This window comes from Phyllosticta capitalensis (assembly GCF_038381095.1).
Source record: "Phyllosticta capitalensis strain CBS 128856 chromosome Unknown BKA78scaffold_3, whole genome shotgun sequence".
Classification (NCBI taxonomy): Eukaryota; Fungi; Ascomycota; class Dothideomycetes; order Botryosphaeriales; family Phyllostictaceae; genus Phyllosticta; species Phyllosticta capitalensis.
The window spans coordinates 1,813,566-1,834,112 of NW_027117441.1; the positions used below are offsets into that span (position 1 = coordinate 1,813,566).

Genomic DNA, 20,547 nt, shown 5'->3' on the forward strand with positions numbered 1-20,547 from the left:
GTTGCTAAAAAGACGGACTTCAAGGGAAGAAGAAGAAAAAAGGGCGGTTCTTGGCCAGCTCGGCTGAGAAGAAGCGTTTCAAGAAGTCAAGTTTGGTCGAAGTTGAGCGCTTAGCGGCAGGCGGTGAGGTGCAGTCAAAGATGGAAGAAGTCAGTACCTGCAGCATAGTTTGAGTTTGCTTAAGCGCCGGGGGACAGGCGGGTAGCCGGCAGTGCAGGCGGCTATTTTGGTGGATGGCGAGGTTGTACGACAGGACAGCAGCGACGCGTTCAGGCACGCAATAACTCATGGGTGCGAGCTGAAAAGCGGAATGCGGCCGAGGGCGTTTGTCGAGGGTCAAAGGCGGAGCGGGAGGAGAGCGGGTGGCTTGGGTCGTGAGATTGTTCTCCGGCCACGCGGACTGGAGTGTGTGTTGAGGTGTTGTCAACTCGATCTGCACCTGATGGAGGCGGATGGCCATCAGTGGGAATCAGGCGGCGTCCGTGTCTCGCCAGCATCGACACTGCCACCCACCCTCGACGCGCCCGCGACCACGACACGAGCCTCGGGCACGCAAGGGCGGCGCAAAGACTGACGACTGAGCGCGAGACGGCCGCATGCGGAAGCGCAGCTGAAGATGATTTTTCGACAAGTCCGCGGCTTCTTTGGTCTTGGTGGACGTTGGAATGATGGCTGGAGATCCCTGAGTCTTGAGAGCCCTGAGGGGCCTGAGAGTTGAGCCCTGCGGGCCCTGAGCAGGGACTGGGAATGTTGGCCACCTGCCATTGCCTGCCCCGCCGGCCGACCTCACATCACCTGCATTTGCCTCTGATGAGCCTCTGCCACCGGTGACTGTCGCTCGCGGAGTGCGAATGAGGCAGAGAAAACGATAGCGGCCGTTGTAAGCTCGGTCTAGAGTGCGGTCAGCGACTTGACGTCGTCGCCGCCGTGTTTTGTAAATTTTTGCCCGTCAGCCACTCGGCCACGAGAAGCAAAGACATGGAGGCTGGGATACTCGGTCACTGGAGACTGGCCCCACCACTCACTTCCACGTCTGCGCGCTCAAGCATGCCCAGCCCTTCGCCTCATCCAAGAAGGTCCCGCGAGCCTGCCTGCCCATATACACCACGCGCCCCAGTCACAGGCCAGTTCAACATGCTCCAGTCTTCCACTCTTCACCTTCGCTTTCGCGCTTCACAAATCTACCACCATCCCATCTTCAACCGAGCTCCACCATTCATCTAACCCCCAAGACCCATCACGAACCACCCAGCCGATCCCGACGACCTTGCAGACGCTCGTCGAAACACCGCAGCCAAACCTACGCATTCGACAGGCCCTCTGGACGCTTCTGTTGAAACACGGCGCAAGACGTACAGCCTGAAACAACCTATCAAGACCCGCCGTCAGTTGCATCTGCCGCTGCCGCCGACAAGGGCCATTGCGTCTGCAACCATTACCAACCAATCATCAACTACCTCCCGCGAAGCTTCCTCCACGCCGGCGACTACGACTTCCACATAAGTATTCGCCATTCCAGCCTCGTTCAGGACACCATTCTCTCGTCGTGTCTGTCCAGATCGAAGCCTCCGCCTGGTTGTTGGAGCTCCGCCCCGTTTCTTCCGCTTATTCCTTGTGTCGCCCCCCGAACCCGAGCCTCTCTTTTCAGCACAGCCTTTCTTAGGTCCCTCGCATCCGCTGACGAGACCTTCCTTCTTCGGCCCTCCCGCAGCCTTTTTTTTGATAAAGTCTACCCTAATACTCAAGCGAGCCTTTTCCGCCGGTCGGGACCTCTAATATCACTCTCACTTTCCCACCTGCATCCTTTCCTTGGCCCGCTACGCTTAATCATTCCGGCCTCATCATAATACAATAGCATTCACGCCCGCTATTGTTCCCTTCTCTTGCTTCTCCAAATTTTCGCCATGTCGTCCCACACCTCCTTCACCCCTGAGCAAAATGCTCAAGCCCTCGACTTCTTCATCCAACTCCCCGTCTCCAAGGAAATGGTCGCACACCTCGCTGCCAAGGCCTCGGACGTTATTCGTTGCGAACCCGCCCCCTCGGCGTCGTCCAAGCAGCTCCCCCCAACGCCCCCTTCAACACCCCCTCAAAACGCCGACCCCCGGGACCACCGTCTGCCATCCGTCGAGGCATTCATCACTTCTCTTGTTGAGCGTTCGCACGTTGGCGTTGCAACATTGATGACCTCTCTCGTCTACTTGGCTCGCCTCAAGTCTCGTCTCCCCACCGAGGCCAAGGGCATGCGCTGCACCGTCCACCGGATCTTTCTTGCCTCTCTCATCCTCGCCGCAAAGAACCTCAACGACTCGTCTCCCAAGAACAAGCATTGGGCGCGCTACACTGCCGTCCGCGGCTTCGACTCGTTCGGCTTCTCCCTTACCGAAGTCAACCTCATGGAGAAGCAGCTCCTATTCCTGCTCGACTGGGACCTCCGCGTTCTTCCCGAGGATCTCTACTCCAACCTTGAGCCGTTCCTTGCTCCCATCCGCGATTACCAAGTCAAGGTGGCCGAAAAGGCGCGCAACCTCAAGAGGGCCAGGCAGCTCCGCGAGGTCCAGGGCGTCTTTGAGCAGTACGGCAAGGTCGTCAGTCTCGAGTACTGCGGCCACGCAATCGACAATGGCCAAGTCCCTCCTGCCCGCCCCGCAGAAAGACCCGCGCCGTACTCGCAATACCGCCTGGACAGCCGCTCTCAGTCCGCGTCGCGTGCATCATCTCGCATGCCGTCGCTGTCGCCGCCGAGACGTTCTGACTCAGCCTCCACGCACTCGACCGACGGCGACATGTCCGACACGTCGACACCGTCATCTTCGTACGATGCAGAGGTGCCCCAGATCCGCCGCTACGACACGGACCTCGGCTCCGACGTTGAGCAGCACGTCCAGCCTCCGCCCAAGGTGTACAAGAACGCCTACACCCACAGCCCCTTTGAGCACCACGGCCCGGCGGGCGAGTACGAGAAGCCGGCCAAGAAGATCAAGACCGGCTCCGGCAACCTCATCAGTCGCTTCTTGGGCAACGCGGGCTTCTACCGTACTGCCGTGTAATAGGCCTGGTCTCGCCCAACTCCCCCTTCTTCCTCCCCGCGTCTCGTTCTGGTTTCGCTTCCTTTCAGCATCATCGCTAGAGGATTTGCTTCCCGTCTTGCGCTTGCAGCGCGCCGTTGGCACGACTTTCTTCTTGTCCAACCGCCCTTTTTTGCGTTTAGCTTTGGTCAGCGTACAAGCAACACAGCAACGACATGACACCACGACGACGGCCGACGATGACGCAAACTACGAAACGATGACACCCATCACCACAACACTTCGCCGCGAAATCCAAAAAGCGGGTTGCACGTGTAGTACCAACACGCACCACACGCGCCCCGCACCACTGGATGGTTTGGACATTGCTTCCTTCCCTTCTTCTACGGTTTTGCATGGCACCGGCGTGTGGACGGAACGTCGAATTTTTACTTCCCTTTCCCCAACATTATCCCTTTCTCATTTCTGAATTTTCTTTTTTCCATGTTTGTTGGCTTATCACACCATTGCATGCATGCATGCGGCGAGCGGCAGCGAGCAGCGGCATCATCGATTCTTTTTTCTTTTCTCATTTCTTTTTCTGCATGGACGGACGGAACGGAACGAAAGCGGGTTAAAGCGCCTACACGGATGGTGGCGCTGATGGATTGATGACTATTTTGGACGGATGGGTGGAATGATTGATTGCTTAGGGACTGCTGCTGCTGGCTTTTTTGGATGGGCATTCATAATGGCTATCCGCAGCAGACTTTGGGATTTGGGATATTGAGAATCCAGAAAAAAGTTTTCCACTTCCATTGCCTCGTCTTCGCTCTGCTTCTTTGTGATGTATTTCTCGATGTTCGCTCCGCGCCTCGCTCCCCGAAGCAAAGAGATGGTCGGCGGCCAGCAAACTTTGGAGGATTGCATCGCATCGCATTCTGACTACACAACAACGCAAGCAGCCTGACTGGGCTGAACCGCATCTTTTCCAATTCCATCCATCCATCTGCCTCACAACACTCCCCACCCGCCCCCGTCCGTCCCGCGAATCATCCATCCTCCATCCTTCTGGAGGAATCCGCCTTCGACCGCCCGCCCGCGATCGAACGATTGAGCCTTACCCGCAAACCACCCAGCGAACCAGCAAACCCAATCTGCCACAGCGCTTGCGCCGATCATGCCGCAAGGCAGAGAGGCAGAGAGCGGCCAGGATTGAGGGCAAAAGGCAGGGCAGGAGGCAGGGCAAGTGAGCCGAGCCTCTGATCGCTCTCCGTGCACGCACACTCTCCACTGGCCTCGTCGACTGACGACTGACGACTAACGACAACGAGGGAAAAGAAGACGTAAATCACTCCAATGAAGTGGCTGGTGACACGGCCGATTGCTGCGCTTGTCCTAGTGCGGCGATGCGATGCGATGCGCTGCGCAGACGTGTAGTGTATGTATGCACTGTGAGACTGTACATATGCGGTGGAATAATTAATAAAGCGGGGCATGGAGCGCATCACAGCCGTCGAGGTGGCACCAACCATCCATCCATTGTGCTTGTGTGGCACAGCAGCAGCAGCAGCAGCAGCAGCAGCAGAGGCGATGAATGGGGGGACGCGGAGAGTGGGAGTGGGAGTGGGAGAGTGGGGCGATGCGATGCTGTCTTGTCTCTCGCTTCCATGTCACTACTGGCTGTCAGGTGGTGGTGGTCGTGCAGCACCAGCCCAACCACCACTGCCTGGCTGGCTGGCTGGCTGGCTGGCTGGCTGGCTGGCTGGCTTTGTGCCAGTCAAGTAGTCGAACTTTTGGGGTGTCTGGACTGTCGAGTAAAGTGGCACGACAGCAGCGAGCAACCCACCTAGAGCCCAATGGGGACTTGAGGGAGGGCCTGAGGCAGGGGCAGAGAGGAGAGGGGGCAAGTGATAAGGGTGGGTTGCACACGCAGTTCATTACATACTGCGGGCACGCTCACTGGCTGGTAGGCTGGCTGGCTGGGTGGGATTTGAGCCAGTGGGTTGCCTGGCTGGTCGGCGACTGCTTCTTTGTCGCAGACTGCAGTGGACGATGATTGAGGTAAAGGACATGAGTGAGCAGTTACCGTCAAGGTCAATTCCCGACCGTGTGTGTAGATGCGTAGCAGGATACTCGAGCAAAACCATCTGTCTATGAATATTCTTCTTTTGATGGTGTACGGACGGTAGCGAGCCGATCTTTCTAAACTTCATTGCTCGCCGCAAGAGAAGGCAGAGACAATTGGACTGCTCACGCAGCGTCGCCGACCTTGCAAAACCGGTATCCCTTTTCCTCTTACTCTCTTCATTCGTTCTCTTTTCATTAGGAAGTCGGCCGACTCCTTCTTGTGTTGGTGTAACGACTTCGGTCGAAGAAAGGGCGAGCAGCGCAGAGACATGCATGCATGGCGTTGTTGACGAGACAGAACAACGAGAATGTCTCTGACGCAGACCGATACATGACGAACGGCGTGATCTATGTGGTTGTGGAAGAAACGGAAAAGGAAATGATCCATCACCTACCTTGCCCATCTCACCTCACCTTGCACATCATGAGGAGTGAGCAAGACACTCGAGAAGCATCATCCCCATGGGCAGAGCAAGTGGCCGGCCGGTCGCTGTCCGTTGTTCGAGTCCACACGCCATCGATGCTGATGCACGCCTTACCAACACCACCCACCTCGTCTGCATATATTGTACATGTGGATGGGATGTATGCAAGCTGACCCCCGGCCGATGGCGCCCACGTGTCGGGTCGGGGGCTTTACGCGACCTCGTTCTTTTTGGCCCTTGATAATTTCCACACGCCTGCTGTGCTCGTCTGTCTCTCCGTCTGTCCGTCTGCAACAACTCCGCGCACATGTTTGGAATCCGTGCTGCGATAAGCAAGCGAGGAGAGCGAGCTGCCACATGTAGACGACCATCACGGGTTCATTTGTTCGTCAGATTCAGGCGCGTGCTGGTACACCTCACGCACTGGATGCCCTCGTGCGTTGGCGGTCCTTGTATCGTACATGGTCTACTCGGTCATAGGTTCCTGGGCAGCGGTTACTGGATCGTAGGTGCGTGCGGGTGCTCTCGATGCTCAGTCGGTAGCTCACCCAGACAGACCAGCGGCATAACGGGACGTCCACGGCGTGCTAGGTTGGTTCCGAGTTCAACGGCCCTTGCAGCGGGAGCGAGCGGGATGTTGCCTGTGCTTGCTTTGCGCTAGGTACCATCGTCTGCTTAGGTCGTAGGCTAGGAGGAGCTAGACATGCCGAGAATGTGGAGGTTTCAGCCTTGTCGATGCCAGCCGGCGCTAACCAAGGAGCCTAATGGGCAGTTTTCAGCCAGGAATTCATCAGATGGCGTAAATGTTTCGACTGGCAAAAGAAACGGTGGGCGGAATTTTTCCGCTTGCCTGCGCAGGAGAGTGTTCACACATGGCTCTGCGGCTCGTTTGCGCAAGATTGATTGCTCCGTCGGGCATGAATTGAGTGATCGACATCAGCCAGCCAGACAGACGCGACTCTCGCAACACTCACTCGACGCCATCCAGGGCGCCATCGTCGTCATGGTCAATTATTGTCGAACCCCGCGGGGAAGTTATCCGTATACTACAGAGGAGTCGCTTGGTCGATCAGGTCGGTCAGCGGTCAATAGAGGCAGCAAGCAAGCAGGAATCGCTGACGAGAGAGGCTCCGATGTCCGCAGGCAGAAAGGAATAGAGTGGCTGACTCGCTGCGCAGACTCGTGATGATGAAATGAGTCGGACTTGATGGCAAAAGACGAGTTGGTGAAGATGACGCGTAGGGCGACGACTGGTAAGCTGGCGTAGAGGCAGAACTGACGGATTGCTGCGGAGAGCGTTGGCCTGTTGCTGACGCGCAATTTGCAATGACGAAAGCGCTGGCGAAGACGTGCGACGCGGTTCGTGGCTCAGTTCTGCTCTTTCTTTAGCTTTGCCTCTGTCGCGGTGAGTGAAGGACACCAGCAAGCAAGCAACGACGACGAAGAGTCCACTGTGGCGAGAGATAGCGGTGGCGGTGCGCGAGGTGTGGCGGAGTAGTCAAGTTGGCCGCCGGACCGGACCGCCTTCACCGGCGCGCGCAAGTCCACACAACGGCCTCTTGAGTCTTGAGCCAAGCATCCCCGAAACTGGGATTGCTTGTGGACTTGCGGTGCCCCGGCTCCCCAGCCAATTGCACGGCCCCAAGTCCAACCAGCAAACCTGCCATCATAATCAGTCCACACGCAACCACCAACATGCGGAGAGAGCGGAGAGCTAGGTCACCATCTCACCCTCCCCTCACGCCCTTTTTTGCAAAAACGGTACAAAAGAGAAGGAATCTTGGGCTTCTGCACTCAACCAATGGCGCTCTCAGAACCGGTCTTGGTGGCGCAACCGTCAGCAGAGCATCTGCGCCGAGATTTCCCCTTTTGCTGCCTTAGGCCGATAACAAACTCAGGGAAGGGGTGGTTGAGTGGCACAGGGGGCGGGGTGCTGCGGGGGCCGTATGAAGTCGTTGTGAGATCATTGGTCACCACCAGGTATTTCTTCAGCTTGACCCAGAGAATTTCTTCTTGCATTTACATGTGACTTTGACACCTACACCACATCTTTTTGGACAACTCCTGAAGTATTTTTCTTTGCTTGTATACAACATTGGACGCTTTGTGAAGAGTGGAGAGATTGTAAAGATACGCGACCTCGATAACTCGCCGTCAGACACTTCATCAGAGTAAGTCGATACCGCGGCCACGGGCATGTACTTTCATCAGTCTGCTCTTTGTCACTGTCAGTGTTGTTTGTGACCTTTTCAAACTTGAATCATCCCAGTCGTGTTTTCAATCTTGGTGTTTTCTTCTCGCCAGTATCTTCGTTGCTTCTCAGAATCATTGATCGGTGGGTGGTATGTTGGTTCATTGTTCGACGACTGTGACGTCATTTCCAAGTCAGGCAGGCACAGATGGGAGCACCACGTGGATTTCCTCGCATATAGAAGGCAGATAAAATGAGCAAAAGGAGAGAAGAGAAACAGGAATAACTCGCTGACCTCCCTTCCCAGACACATTTCCTTCTCGGTTGATACCCTCACGACCAAAACGCCCGCCATGGTGCTAGCATCCAACGACCAATTCCAAGTTTCCCTCGCCTCATCCTCCAAAATCGGCGACTTCTGGTACGACCAAGTGTGCAAACTGCACTGGAACCGCTGCCGCGCCGACCACGACACGCACTGGATCTCGAGCGAGGGATCCTACCTGGTGCTCCACCCAAACAACACTACGTCAACCGATGCCGGCGCCGGCGCCGCCAGTCCCGACGGCTCCACGGCATCAGACCCATCATCGACGGCGGACATCGAACCAGACGCCGAACCTTTAGGCATCATCCTCGCGCTGCCGTACGCCAACAAGACGGGATGGCTCGGCTTCTTCATTGTCGACGAGGCGCACCGCGGCGAAGGGGGCGGCAGGCTGCTATTCGACGCCGCGCTGAAGTACCTCGAGAGCAAAGGCGTGACCACCATCGGCCTGGACGCCGTACAGGACCAGGTGGGGCGGTACAAAAAGAGCGGCTTCGAGCCCGCGGGCACGGTCAAGGCCCTCGAGCGCCAGTCGTTGAGCGAGTTGCCCATGGTGCCCGAGGGCTCGGGGCCGTTGGCCGAGGACGCCGATGCGGCGAGAGTGCTGTTGAGCAAGACGAAGGAGCAGTTGGCTGATCTCACGGGTGCGACGGGCAAGAGCCTGCTCGAGTCGGACATGGAGTGCACGGGGTTTGAGAGACGGGAGCTGTGGTTGCGCAGCCAGGCGCTGCTCGACCGCGAGGACTCGTGGGGTCTCGCCATCACGAAGCTGGACAATCTGGACGAACTGCGTTCATGGATTCTGGTGCGTGATTGCGGGGATGGATACAAGATCGGCCCGCTGTATGCTACTTCGAAGCTGCATGCGCTGGTCTTGCTGAGGGCCGTCATGGCCAAGATTGCGGTCAGAGACGGAGGCAGTGAGAAGCGCTTGTCGGCTGAGGTTTGGTGCGGAAATCCGGATGCGCTGGGTGTGTTCCAGCGGATGGGCTTCCACACCGTCTTTGATTTTGAGAGAATGTGGCTCGACGGCAAAGTGCCGGATGCGCAGGCTCCCGGGGGCAAGGCGAGCAGAGAAGCCTATGCTTGGTTCTGTGCTGGTGAGGGTTGAATCTTGTTTCTTTTTCATGATATCCATGTGCAACTATGCACCTTTTCCTTGTTAATAGTCTACACTCACCTGTCACTATTGTGATGTAATGACATGAAATTCAAGAAATCGCGACCGCAACACGCATCCGGGAACTGTGTATCAATTGCTATCTATCTTGGGGTATCATACATGCATGGGATAGGAACGCAAAAGGAAAGGGTCGAAAAGCCACTAAAAAACCGGAATGGGGATTTAAAGAAAAGGTGGGGTGGGGAACGTGAGACCGCGCAGGGAGAAGGGGACCATGCCACACGGGAGAGAAAAATGGTGATGGCTTACGGCCAGAGGCATTTTCTCCAAGAAGTTCCGGAGCCCAGATCAAATTGTCCAAGCTGTCCGTGGATCAAGATGAAAAGACGACATGCCAACAGAGGTCGTCGTGAATATGCGCCAGTTGAGTCGTCTGGCTAAGGGAAAGGGAGAAAGGCGTAAGTGGTGATAGCCGGTTCACCCGCAGGTCATCCAGGGGTGCAACCATCAAGGGCGTGTATCATCAGGTCGGCCACTGCGCCACTTGTCAACACGGCGTCGGCGGTTGCTACCGTAAATAGCTTCCAGGCTACGGCGCCTGCGAGCACGACGGCCGGACATCTCGCGCGAACGATAGTGATTCTCGTCACCATGTTGGCGCCTCGGAGAGGAAGAGCTGCGGTTGTGGTGAGGACCGACTTCGCCCATTGTTTGGACACGGCGGCGGGGAGAGCGAGAGAGGTGGTATTCAGTACGTCCAGGCGGGTTGCCAGCTCTTTCACGCCCATGGCGGACTGCTTGATCATCGTTGCGGCCGGCGGTCGATCGTTCACCGGAGCTACCAATGTCAGAATAGAAGAATTTGAGGCCGGGACTTTCCGTCAACTCACCGGAAGGCCATACTTGCTTGCTCTTCACGTGCGTCCGCGGTGCGAGAGAAGTTGTCGTTGGTCGGCTGCGAAGCAGCCAGCTCCATGATGAGTTCCGGCGGTCTGAGAATCGATAGTGAGTTGTGAGGATGTTGCCTCAATCGACTCACAGGTCTGCCCTGAACTTTTCTGCCATCTCTTTGATCTTATGCTTGTAGGTCGTGTCCTCATCAAGTCTGACATTCGAGCTCGCCTCCCTAACGTGACGTTGAAAACCACTGGCTGGTCGAGGACCGACATCCGTGCCGCTGACAATACTCTCCCGGACTTGCCTGTATGATGCCAACCTAGCCTCACGCAGTTCCTTGTCATGAAATCCAGTGAGGGCTAACCAATCATCAAGATCGCGCCGCTTTGCATCCACTTCCTTACTGCTGTGTGCAGGCACTGTGAAATGCTCAGATGTGGACTCATGCTTGCCGGACAACGCATTGAGGGTAGATGGCGGCGAGCTTGCAAAGACTGAGCTGCCGATCGTACGATCTGTCTTGGTGGACCTCTCTGTCACATTCTTCGTGTGTCCGTCATGCTTTCGATGGTGCTCAATGATCTCGCCGCTCTCTGGAGAAGAAGCGCCGTAGTCCTCTGCCTCTGAGAAGGTTGTGGCACTGATGGTCCTGTTGTGTGACTTCCTTGCAGCAATTGCTGCCTTTGCCCGAGCCTTCGCACACTCCTCTTTGATCAAACCGTCGACATCATCGGGGTTCTCCTTCAGCTTTGGCTCCTGGCCAGACACAGGCGAGTCGACACGACGAGACTCCACAGGCTCACGAAACTGTCCCGGCGGAGTGATATCTCCTTGCGTTCCATAGCTAGATGCTTGCTGGTCGCGCTGCTATGAAGTCAAGAGACTCGCAGGCCCGGTCGGAGGCGTGTATCTTAGTCCTGTGATCTGCTGAGGAGATCTACTGTAATCTGGTGCACCGAAGCTGTGGCTGCAATACCACCCAAAATGGTTGGACTGACGATTTTTATATTCATAAGGCGTCAGCTGGCGCCCGTATGCCGGGTGAGGAGTGTAGTGTAACGTGGGCGCGTTGGGCACGTTTCGGCTGTTGCCGGAGTTCGCGTTGAAATCAGCTGGAGTTGGCGGCCTACGAGGCAGTCCATTGTTGTTGTTCATGCTGGGCAAGCCTTTCCGATATCAGGCCATAGAAAATCAAATCGCAAAACAAAAAATCTGAGCGAAAAGAAACCTTCCATTAGCCAAAGTCCGAAAGAATTATGAGAACCGTCCATGCGTCAGAGGGCATATTGTACAAGACTCCAATAGGCAGAGGAGCATAGAAGTTCCGAAGCTGTGTAAGCGATCCATCATGCCAGCCAGCATTACCAGTAAGAGAGCTTTGGGAAGCCAATGGATAGTGGGCATAAAGCCAGTGGCCAGCAACGAACACGGTCCGAAGTTTTCAAAGTCGATAGGCAGCAAAACCCTGCTGAGACGTGGTGACAACGACGCTAGGCAGTAGGGTCGCAGGAGGAAGTTTTCGATGCGCAATGGCGATAGTGTTGTGATGGTGGAGAAAGAAGAGATGGAAGTCTGGAGCGCTGGCGTAGCAACTCGACGACTCTTTTAAGCGAGCCAATGATACACACAGGAGCTAGCGGATATACCCCGGGTAAACACCCGACATTCATTTCGCGCAAAGTTTCGTCAAAATTCAATTGGTGTGCTGTCCGGTTGGTGTTTTATAAAAGACGGCTAATCAAACAGCAAGACCGTGAAGTGAAGGAAAAGCTGTTGAGCGGACGCAGAGGAAAGCGAAGATGGATTGATCTCTGCCGGGGCAAGGAGAGCAGCTAACTACACAGGTGCGAATCCGCTGCTACGACATGGGATGATGCCATGGGAGTGACAGGGCTAATGGTGAAATGAGCGAAATCTCTACTGACGCAATGGAGAGAGTGGATACGACTCCAACAAAAGCAAAGGAAGGGGGCGGGGAAACCTTGATAATGAAAGGAAGCTGACCAAGACTGCGCGAAAGAATCTCTGGGGTTTTTGCAATACTAAAAGGAAGCCAGAAAGGTTGGAGTCTCAGGCGAAAACTCGACGGACTCAGACTTGAGCTCGCTAGGAATGGACTGGCCAAGCTGGTGTCCAGAGCAAGATGAAGGGACGACATGCCAACAGAGGTCGTCGGGAGGGCTGGGGCGCGGCCAGCAATAAGAGAAATGAATGATGGCGTGAAAGAGCTGACGACTTGTCCACCTATTGGTAATCCAGCAGAAAAGGTTTGTTTGAAGGGCGTGTATAATCAGGTCTGCCAGCGCGCCACGTATCGACACGGCGTCGACGGTTGATGCCGCGAATGGCTTCCGGGCTACCGCGCCTGCGAGCGGGACGGCCAGAGATTTCGCAGGTTTGATGGTGATGCTCATCATCACGTTGGCTCCTTGGAGAGGAGGAGAGCTGCAGAGACTCGCGCGATCGGTAGGAAGAAGAATCTCCATAAGAGTTTCTCGGCGATGAGGACCACCGACAGGGGCCTGAGGAGTACGCAGGCCTGTAGTACCGGTCCTGAGAGCGAGGAAGGCGGCGGGAATGATCTTGGTCAACTTGACGCCTCCCGTCTTTGTGTTCCGCAACGCAACGCGAATGGTGCGAGCGTTTATGCGAAGCACTTGATAATGATTAGCTCCTGTCGAACGGTATCCTGAGTTTATCTGTCTTACCTGGTCTGTTTGACAACCTTTGTCTTCGCATGCTCGTCCGGCCTGAAAGCCGCGATTGGGTAAGCTGGCTCCCCAGCAGCTAACTCCTGGAGAAGCTCTGGAGGGCTACAAGCATGTCAGTAAGCGGTAAGTAAGGTGGAGGAGATGGGCTTGCAGCTCATGCCTGACGCGTTGCGCCATCTCCTTCATTTTCTCCGTGTACTCTTTCTTCTCACTGGTGGCATCTCTGCCGCTGGGAACATCCTGGGAACGGTGCGAGCTCGACTTGCTACGAAACTCTGCGAGCTTCTGCTCTCGATAAGTCGTGTCATGGAAGCCAGTGAGCTCGAGCCAATTCTTAATATCACCATCATCACGAGTGGGTTGTGTCTGGCACTCGGGGTCGGTAGAGTGACGGTACTCCTTGGTCGATGAGCCGACAGAAATTCTGCCCGAACGATCGTGCTGTTCACCAAATGTGACCCCATATTCAAGTTTGGCGTCAACACTCTCGCGAACAAGTCCTCCACGGCAATATTCGGAATTCGAGGTTGCTTTGAAGGCTGGCTTGGTTGGAACAGGAGACGGTGCTGCCATGGACGTCGCATCTCGAAAGTCGCCTTGCTTGTAACCGGGTGTGTAAGGCTTCCCCGGAGCCTCGTCCTCTTCAGCCCCGAGCGAACGAGTGGCTTTGCCTTCCGCTTCCAAGATACTGACGGAGCAACTCCCTGTGTCACCGGCTTTCTTTGCAGCAATGGCGGCTTTTGCTCTCGCCTTTGTGCTCTCCTGATGAATGAGATCGTCGATCGCCATTGCAGTGGGATCCCTTTCCATTGAGCCGGTGTGTTCTTGGTCTGCCATAGGGGAATCTGCACGTTTGGTTTGCGGTGACGAAGCAGGCTGGCCTAGCATTGGTGGCAGGACGTTGTCATTGTTCCGGCTCATGCTGATTATATTGTCAAGAAACCGGCTGGAGTAGCAAGCAGACTTTCCGAATTGACAGGCCTAGAAGTAGGAGAGCTTGATAGCCAAGTCAAAGAGGAAACCGGGGATCATCCACATGTTGGAAGGCACAGTATATATAGCTCCAATGGGCATGAGGAGCAAGGAAAACCGAAGCTGTATGAGTCATTCATCGCGTCAGAATCTACCAGAGAGAAAGACTGCTGTCGCGGAGAGTCAGCAGTGGTGAGCAAACGCAATTGGCTCACTGTTCATCGAGAACTTTGATGGAGACGATGTTGTGGTGATGCAGCAGAAGACGGAAGAGCTGAAAGTTTAAAAGCGCACAGGCGCTGGCGCGACTCTTGCACGGATAGACTCCTATAAGCGAGCCAATCACAAACACAAAAGGCCGCGGATATGTCCCGAGTATAAACCACGCGTTAAAGTCAGCCAGGAAAAAAAGTGTGGTGGTAAAAAGCTCGCTCGCACAAAGACTGGAGCTCGAGTAGCATTACTAGCTATCTACTGGATCAATGTCCACGATTTCAGCCATTCGCCAAGTAAATAGCAAAGCAAAAACGTCTCTGCTGCGTGCCTCATGACTCCAGTCCAGTCCACCACCGAGCGCAACCAAGAAAAGCCAACCTCCTGCCAAGATCCTGCCCTAGTATCAATACAAGAAAGACCTCTGCTAGATGCTGCGCTGCCTCTGCCTGTTTTGCTTCTTCTTCTTTGCACCACCTGAATCCATCATCAGCGAGCTCTAGCGTCATTGGCTGTAGTTGTCGTATGCATCGTAAAGTTTCGCTTTGTTCAGCTGCAAAAGTGGGAATAGAAAACAATGATGAGAATAACCAAGGGCACCTTTCAACGCCACGGATGTTCCTGTTTTGATCAACCAGGAACGAGGCTGATGAGCCGGGCACCAGGTGCTAACGCTGCCTCAACCGCCTCGGAACGTCAGCTTGAGCGGTTCAACGACGTCAGATCCAAAAGTCGTCCTTGTCGTCTTTCCTTGGCGGCGAAAGCTTCTGCTCCAAGTCGCTGCTGAGGCCCAAACTTTGCAGCTCCATCTTGGGCGGTCCAATCTGAGGTGGCTCGTCGGTGGCCTTTTTCTTCTTGGGGCTCTGCTTCTTGGGGCTCACAGGTCTCTCGTCCCTTGGTCCCATGCGAACGTCTCGAATCTCCCAGCCATCCGCTGCGGCGGCTTTGATGTATGTCTTGAGACCGTCGTGGACTGCGCCATAAAACTTCTCCTTGCAAGTGCGGAGCTGAGCACCCATGACTTTCTCGAAGCCAGAGGCTTGGAGTTCGCTGCGCAGCTTATTGCGCTCGGTGGAGGTGGGAAGGAAAGCCAACAGTCCGTTCATCAGGTCCAGGTGGGTCGAAATGTAGTTTGTGGCGTCCCATTCAACACCACCAACGTAGGGAGCTGCTGGCACGGGCGGGCGAGGCTGAGGGAAGTGCTGCTTGATGTAGCTGTCGTGCGATTGGACTCGCAGGAGCTCACTCTCTGTGGTGCATTCAGACGGAAGAGGAATGACGTTCAAATGGTGCAAGAAAATCCAGAATACTTCCTTGGTAACGTTGACTACTTCTTGGCACCAAATGCGATATGGCCGCGGCTGGTGCATCTCCAAGATGAAGGGGACGGGACGAGAGTCGTCTGGCTTCTGGGGGCCCTGAAGAAGCCTGAGAATGGTTTTTGCGCGTTCAGCACGGCCTCCACATGGAGCAGCAGAGAGGTATGCAACTAGGGAGGGTTAGCTATAAAGGTCTTAGAGGGAGTCCACTTCTTACAGAGAAGGCTGATGATGATGCCGCGCGTATTGAACTCGCTGGGGCCTTTGTGCTCTTCGTCAAAGAGCATGGCAAGTAGCGGAGGGAAAAGGGTCGACTCTATTTCTTCCAGTTTCTCGAGGGCAAGGTCTGTGGTGCAAAGTCCCTTCAAACAAAGCAGTGACTCGTGAAGGAGTTGGTCCTCATGTTCCTCACTAGCGTATGTCAGCCAATGCAGAGAGGTTTTTACTGAAACACACATACCGCCATTCAATTTCCATAATGCGGTGTAGCAGGCCAACAATCTCCATCATTCCGCCTTTCTTGATGAAAGAGTCAACCCAGCCGACGGTTTCGTTCCTCAGCAGTAAGCGAAGCTTGTGAATCTTGCCAACCTCTACAATCTCGGGCTTCTGAACCTTGCGTAGATATGACACAAAGTCGTCGGGGATGGCCTGCTTGGGGGCGCGACTGAGGAAAGAGGCTCCGGTAGCTGAAGACAGGGACTTGGAGGTGTTTGACTTGGTATCATCGCTCTTGGACCACTTGTCTGCCATGTCTGCGGATTTGCGCTTTTCGGCCTTGTCCGCTTTGAAGGTGAATGTCTTGCTGCGTGGCCTTGGCACCTTTGGGTCATTTCCCGAGTCTTCGTGGTCCAACACTACGCGATCGCTACTGTTGTCAGAAGTTGTTCTGCGACCAAAGGTCTTCCGCTTAGTTCCCCAGATTGAAGTCCTAGCTGGGGGCTCTTGTGGTGTTTGTGCAAATTCAGTCTTGTGCTTGCTGATGAAGTCAGCCTTGACTCGAGCATCTAGGCTACGCATCTTGTCGCGCAAATTGTCTGCGATGTTTCTCGCATCCTAAGACGCAGTTAGCATCGGACTTGAGACCACCGTCAGTATTCACTCACGAGTACGGCTTCGAATTCAATGTCGATCTGCTCCTCGTCCAAAGGAGGCTCAGTTGGACCCTCTTTAGCCCGTCCGTTGATTGCCGCAACTGCTGCCATCACCCTCGAGCCTCGCTTTGAAGCGAGAGCGGTCTCCATCTGCCTCTTGTCTTCGCGAACTTTGCTCTTTTCAGAGCTCTTGCGATAGGTCGCAGACTCCTGAGAAGACCTGCTCGTACGTTCTTTCCAAGTCTCAACAATAGTCTGGGTCTTGCCACCCATGGCAGCCTTCCGCTCGTCGCTGAATTTGCGAGAAATCGTTTCGATAAAGGAGTTGGAGGAAGTGCTTCTCGGGAGGTGCCAGGAGCTTGGGCGCGAGCCTACTCGGGAAGGCTTTCGTTCGTTCTTCTCGCAATTGAGTGTTGGTTGGTCAAAGCCATTGAAGTTGCGCTGCTTCGATGGCGAGTAGAGGGTAGGTGTGTACAACGCGATTTCGTCGGCAAGACTGCGCTCTCCTTGCGGATTACCGCCGGGCTTGTGGGCTACAAACTCGGCCCAAATGGGTGGGTTAACATTCGACGCTAGGGGAGCGGTGTTCTCCTTGTCGCCAGAACCCTTCTTTTCCTTTGGCGCCTTGGTCTTGGAGAAGACGGCGGCAAGATTTGTAGACGACTTGGGTCTCTTAGGCTTCGAGTCGTTGCGTTGACGCTTGTCTTCCTTGGCTTCGTCTTTGGTCTTGTCCGAACCTTTTCCCAGAGAACGAAGGGAGACTGAGCTGATGGTTTTATGCAGGGACCGGCGCTTGCCCTCCTTGCTTTCCCGGTCATCGTGTGATTTCCTGGGTGGAGCCTGGTTGCTGGCACGATTGGGAATCTCGCCTAGGACTCGGGTCTGGCTGTGGGGGTGATCAGGAGGCAGCAAGGGCATTGCCGTCGAAGGAGGATGCGAACTGTGAGGGCGCGGACGGGCGTTTTCCTTTGGCATTGTCTTTGGTTTTGCAGCAGAGAGGGCTGCGCCGTCAGAGGGAGAGCGTTTATGGTGTCGTCCGGTCAAGATTGACTTGAGGGCAGTCGTAGATTTGTTGCGCTTATGAGACGGCCGTTCCGGCGCCAACGCCATTCTCGCGTCCGTCATGGTGCTAAGGAAGGGGTAAGATCAGCGTCCCGAGGAGATTCAGTATTTGGGGCGGGGGCTTCCTTACTTGAAGGTCGCGCGAGACGGATGATGGTCGACAGGCCGGCCCAGAGGCAGACGAGGAGGTTGACGATGGAGGCGGGGCGCAATGGAAAAATATGGTCGAATGCAATGTGGACGAGAGGACTTGTTGGCGGGCAGAACCAAGCAAGACTGGCAGCCAGAAATGCGTCTGGGTTGGGTACTGCAGCTTGCAGCTGTGTTTACTCGCCGCGTTGCCAGGGCGATGGTGGTTTTGGGATGCTGCGCGCCGCGCACCCGACCCGCAACCTAACCCGCGTTGCTTGTTCACCCATGACAGCACATCCTCTCTAATGCTTCTCTTATCCGTCCCTGGCTTCCAATACGTCGTCGCTCGCAGAACCTCGTCGTCGTCCTCTCTCTGAGTAAGCTTTGCCAACGGCTTCCCCGCATCGTTACCTCGAGTCTGGCCGAGGGCGTCGACCACTCTTCTGGCTTGCAAACACGACTGCTAGAAGATGGGGGGCTTTGTATCCTTTGAAAAGATCTTTTGACACCCTCAGGGGATGGGGTTGCGGAGGATGCTCACCCTTGTCTGGCGACTGAGACAGACACTTTCCGACCCCTTTACCAGGGACAATGGCTTGTGAGGACCACGAGTCTTTGCATCAACCCTGATCCACCAACCAATCCCAAGTTTGTCCATCCAGTCCCGCTGCACGGCGTTGTTGCCCGACTTGTGGCCCGATACTCATGGCATCACATCGTGGTAGGGCGTTGTCAGTGGCACCGGCTGGCTTGTCCAATCGAGTTGGCTGTTTTTCTTAATTCACAGAGCGAGACCAATCATCGACGACCAAGTCTCTCCAAGGCTTTGAGGCTTTGTTGATGTGGTGTTGACGTTGTTCCGAGCCTGGGTCTCCCCACGCTCCAAACGCGCCCTAGCGGCGGGGCCAAGCGGAGCCGCGACCCGCGTCTCACAGCTCGTCCATTTCCACTGACTCAGTCTCAACTTCAACACTTTCTCCAAAATGCCGCCCTCACTTTGCGCGCTCTGCCAGCGCGAGCGCGCCCGTATATTGCGGCCCAAGAACCATCAGAAAATCTGCAAAGCTTGCTTCATCGAAGTTTTCGAGACCGAAATCCACCATACCATTACGTCGACGAACCTATTCCAGCGCGGCGAAAAGATTGCCATCGGTGCCTCGGGTGGCAAAGACAGTACTGTTCTCGCTAGTGTCCTCAAGACACTCAACGAGCGCTACGACTATGGCGTCGAGCTCATCCTGCTGAGTATCGACGAAGGCATCAAGGGATACCGAGATGACAGCCTGGAGACCGTCAAGCGAAATGCGCAGCAGTACGAAATGGACTTGACCATTGTTGGATACGACGAGCTCTATGGTTGGACTATGGACCAGGTCGTCGAACAGATTGGCAAGAAAGGCAACTGTACCTATTGCGGTGTCTTTAGGCGTCAAGCGCTTGACAGAGGGGCTGCAAAGCTTGGTGTGGGCCATGTCGTTACTGGTCACAATGCAGATGACGTTGCCGAGACGGTGCTCATGAATTGTAAGACTTTGAGAAATTTGGCATTTCACTTTGCCTCCCTGATTGCTTGCTACGCATTGCGAATCGATCATTGCTAACGATGGTATCTCAGTGCTCAGAGGCGATCTTCCTCGGCTTGCTCGAACAACATCCATCGTTACTTCCACCCCTTCTGCTGCTCCGCCACCACTTGGTCCTGACGGTAAACCCATGTTCGACCACACCAAGATCAAGAGAAGCAAACCGCTCAAATACGCATATGAAAAGGAAATCGTGCTGTACGCCCACCACAAGAACCTGGACTATTTCAGCACCGAGTGCATATATTCTCCCGAGGCATTCCGTGGAAGCGCGAGAGCTCTGATCAAGGACCTCGAGCGTGTACGGCCAAGTGCCATTCTGGACGTCGTCAGAAGCGGAGAGGACATGGCAAAGCTAGTTCCAGGGGCAGATGGCGACAAGGCTTGCGGAGGGACCGGGTGTGGTTCCGCTACGCAAGCACTCCCCGATGAAGACGAAGGCGGTTGCGGTAGCGCGCAAGGTCGAAATTCTGGCGGAGACATGGCCAAGATGGAACTTGCCCTTTCGCAAAATCAGGCCGCCGAAAGCCACGGGCTGGAAACAGAAATCACCTTGAGTTCCGTTGCATCTAAAGCTCCGAAGAAAAAGGGCAAGACAAAGGGCCAAGCCAATGGACAGTCCTCAAATGTGCCAGCCAAGAAAGCTGTCAAGCAGACCATGGGCCAATGTATTCGCTGCGGCTACTTATCCAGCCAGACCGTTTGCAAAGCCTGCATGCTCCTCGAAGGTCTGAACAAAAACCGACCCAAAACGTCTGTTGGCATGGGCGAGGAAAAAGAGCAAGGCGAGGACGAGCGAAATCTAACACGGGCTGTACGAGAAGTCTCCATTACGGCTATATGAACATCATGACATCAACGCCATTTCAAGACATTCCACCCTGAGGACGAGGTCAACGCGACAAGGTGTCTCGGGCCCTGAGGATCTTGGTTACGCCACGTGCTTGCCGCTGGAAAATGTAGCCAGGGAGATGAAGTCCAGCCAAAACAAGACTTCTAGCAGGACAGCGCCAGACGCGTTTCTGCCATTGCCAGAGCACGGCGTTCAGCATACTCCGTTGGAATACGGAGTGGGCTGGAATTGGTCCTGGGACATTGAGGTAGCAGGAGGGCTAGGCCAGAGAATTGTGTCAACACGCAGGCGGAGAGGTTTGGTCATTCTGAGGTAGGGCATTGGCTTTTGTAGAAAGAGGAAAGATACCCATACATTTTCATTTAAAGTCTATGTCAAGTTTTCTGCTGTACAAACGAGCTTCCATCGGTGAGCGTTTTACCTATGGAAGATGGATCTTTTCTTCCCAAGCGGATGTGGCTGCAATCACCCGTTCCGAGCCGCGACGTGGTTTGCTCGTGGTTCCT

At 55.1% G+C, this 20,547-nt stretch overlaps 9 protein-coding genes across 9 annotated transcripts; 5 read left to right on the forward strand and 4 right to left on the reverse strand.

The window, feature by feature from the left end:
• Positions 1–1,904: 1,904 nt before the first annotated feature.
• Positions 1,905–3,050, forward strand: BKA78DRAFT_330525 (uncharacterized protein; the record flags this gene model as incomplete). Its single annotated transcript, XM_066889786.1, has 1 exon — positions 1,905–3,050. One exon carries the CDS (start codon positions 1,905–1,907, stop codon positions 3,048–3,050), a length of 1,146 nt encoding a protein of 381 aa, XP_066746676.1.
• A 166-nt stretch (positions 3,051–3,216) lies between these two features.
• On the forward strand, positions 3,217–3,682 carry BKA78DRAFT_101738 (uncharacterized protein). The gene has a single exon (XM_066882087.1). It carries the CDS (start codon positions 3,383–3,385, stop codon positions 3,644–3,646), a length of 264 nt encoding a protein of 87 aa, XP_066746677.1. The 5' UTR covers positions 3,217–3,382; the 3' UTR covers positions 3,647–3,682.
• A 561-nt stretch (positions 3,683–4,243) lies between these two features.
• Positions 4,244–4,905, forward strand: BKA78DRAFT_101740 (uncharacterized protein). Its single transcript, XM_066882088.1, has one exon. It carries the CDS (start codon positions 4,418–4,420, stop codon positions 4,859–4,861), a length of 444 nt encoding a protein of 147 aa, XP_066746678.1. The 5' UTR covers positions 4,244–4,417; the 3' UTR covers positions 4,862–4,905.
• On the reverse strand, positions 4,893–5,904 carry BKA78DRAFT_101729 (uncharacterized protein). The gene has a single exon (XM_066882086.1). It carries the CDS (start codon positions 5,540–5,542, stop codon positions 4,949–4,951), a length of 594 nt encoding a protein of 197 aa, XP_066746679.1. The 5' UTR covers positions 5,543–5,904; the 3' UTR covers positions 4,893–4,948.
• A 2,203-nt stretch (positions 5,905–8,107) lies between these two features.
• BKA78DRAFT_351101 (acyl-CoA N-acyltransferase) lies at positions 8,108–9,193 on the forward strand (the record flags this gene model as incomplete). The annotated part of the gene is made up of 1 exon (XM_066891103.1): positions 8,108–9,193. The coding sequence occupies one exon, from the start codon at positions 8,108–8,110 to the stop codon at positions 9,191–9,193; it is 1,086 nt and encodes a 361-aa protein (XP_066746680.1).
• Positions 9,194–9,443: 250 nt separating this feature from the next.
• BKA78DRAFT_366932 (uncharacterized protein) lies at positions 9,444–11,257 on the reverse strand (the record flags this gene model as incomplete). Its single annotated transcript, XM_066892590.1, has 4 exons — positions 9,444–10,043; positions 10,096–10,197; positions 10,245–10,946; positions 11,079–11,257. 4 exons carry the CDS (start codon positions 11,255–11,257, stop codon positions 9,713–9,715), a joined length of 1,314 nt encoding a protein of 437 aa, XP_066746681.1. The 3' UTR covers positions 9,444–9,712.
• A 1,609-nt stretch (positions 11,258–12,866) lies between these two features.
• On the reverse strand, positions 12,867–13,505 carry BKA78DRAFT_309340 (uncharacterized protein). The gene has a single exon (XM_066888020.1). It carries the CDS (start codon positions 13,384–13,386, stop codon positions 12,916–12,918), a length of 471 nt encoding a protein of 156 aa, XP_066746682.1. The 5' UTR covers positions 13,387–13,505; the 3' UTR covers positions 12,867–12,915.
• Positions 13,506–14,612: 1,107 nt separating this feature from the next.
• BKA78DRAFT_101920 (armadillo-type protein) lies at positions 14,613–16,509 on the reverse strand. The gene is made up of 3 exons (XM_066882090.1): positions 15,778–16,509; positions 15,535–15,728; positions 14,613–15,487 (listed from the first exon to the last, which is right to left on the reverse strand). Exons 1-3 carry the CDS (start codon positions 16,335–16,337, stop codon positions 14,718–14,720), a joined length of 1,524 nt encoding a protein of 507 aa, XP_066746683.1. The 5' UTR covers positions 16,338–16,509; the 3' UTR covers positions 14,613–14,717.
• A 2,079-nt stretch (positions 16,510–18,588) lies between these two features.
• BKA78DRAFT_351104 (putative PP-loop ATPase superfamily protein) lies at positions 18,589–20,032 on the forward strand (the record flags this gene model as incomplete). Its single annotated transcript, XM_066891104.1, has 2 exons — positions 18,589–19,129; positions 19,221–20,032. The coding sequence occupies 2 exons, from the start codon at positions 18,589–18,591 to the stop codon at positions 20,030–20,032; spliced, it is 1,353 nt and encodes a 450-aa protein (XP_066746684.1).
• Positions 20,033–20,547: the final 515 nt, after the last annotated feature.

What these genes read in the sequence shown, in the direction of transcription:
- BKA78DRAFT_309340 (XM_066888020.1), bottom strand. Translation starts at nt 13,386, where the DNA reads ATGGCAGCACCGTCTCCTGTTCCAACCAAGCCAGCCTTCAAAGCAACC.
- BKA78DRAFT_101740 (XM_066882088.1), top strand. Translation starts at nt 4,418, where the DNA reads ATGCGATGCGATGCGCTGCGCAGACGTGTAGTGTATGTATGCACTGTG.
- BKA78DRAFT_101738 (XM_066882087.1), top strand. Translation starts at nt 3,383, where the DNA reads ATGGTTTGGACATTGCTTCCTTCCCTTCTTCTACGGTTTTGCATGGCA.
- BKA78DRAFT_101920 (XM_066882090.1), bottom strand. Translation starts at nt 16,337, where the DNA reads ATGCGTAGCCTAGATGCTCGAGTCAAGGCTGACTTCATCAGCAAGCAC. An exon ending in ATTATGGAAATTGAATGGCG is followed by an intron (nt 15,729 to 15,777) that starts GTATGTGTGTTT and finishes GACATACGCTAG; the next exon opens with TGAGGAACATGAGGACCAAC. An exon ending in CATCATCATCAGCCTTCTCT is followed by an intron (nt 15,488 to 15,534) that starts GTAAGAAGTGGA and finishes AACCCTCCCTAG; the next exon opens with TTGCATACCTCTCTGCTGCT.
- BKA78DRAFT_101729 (XM_066882086.1), bottom strand. Translation starts at nt 5,542, where the DNA reads ATGGGCAAGGTAGGTGATGGATCATTTCCTTTTCCGTTTCTTCCACAA.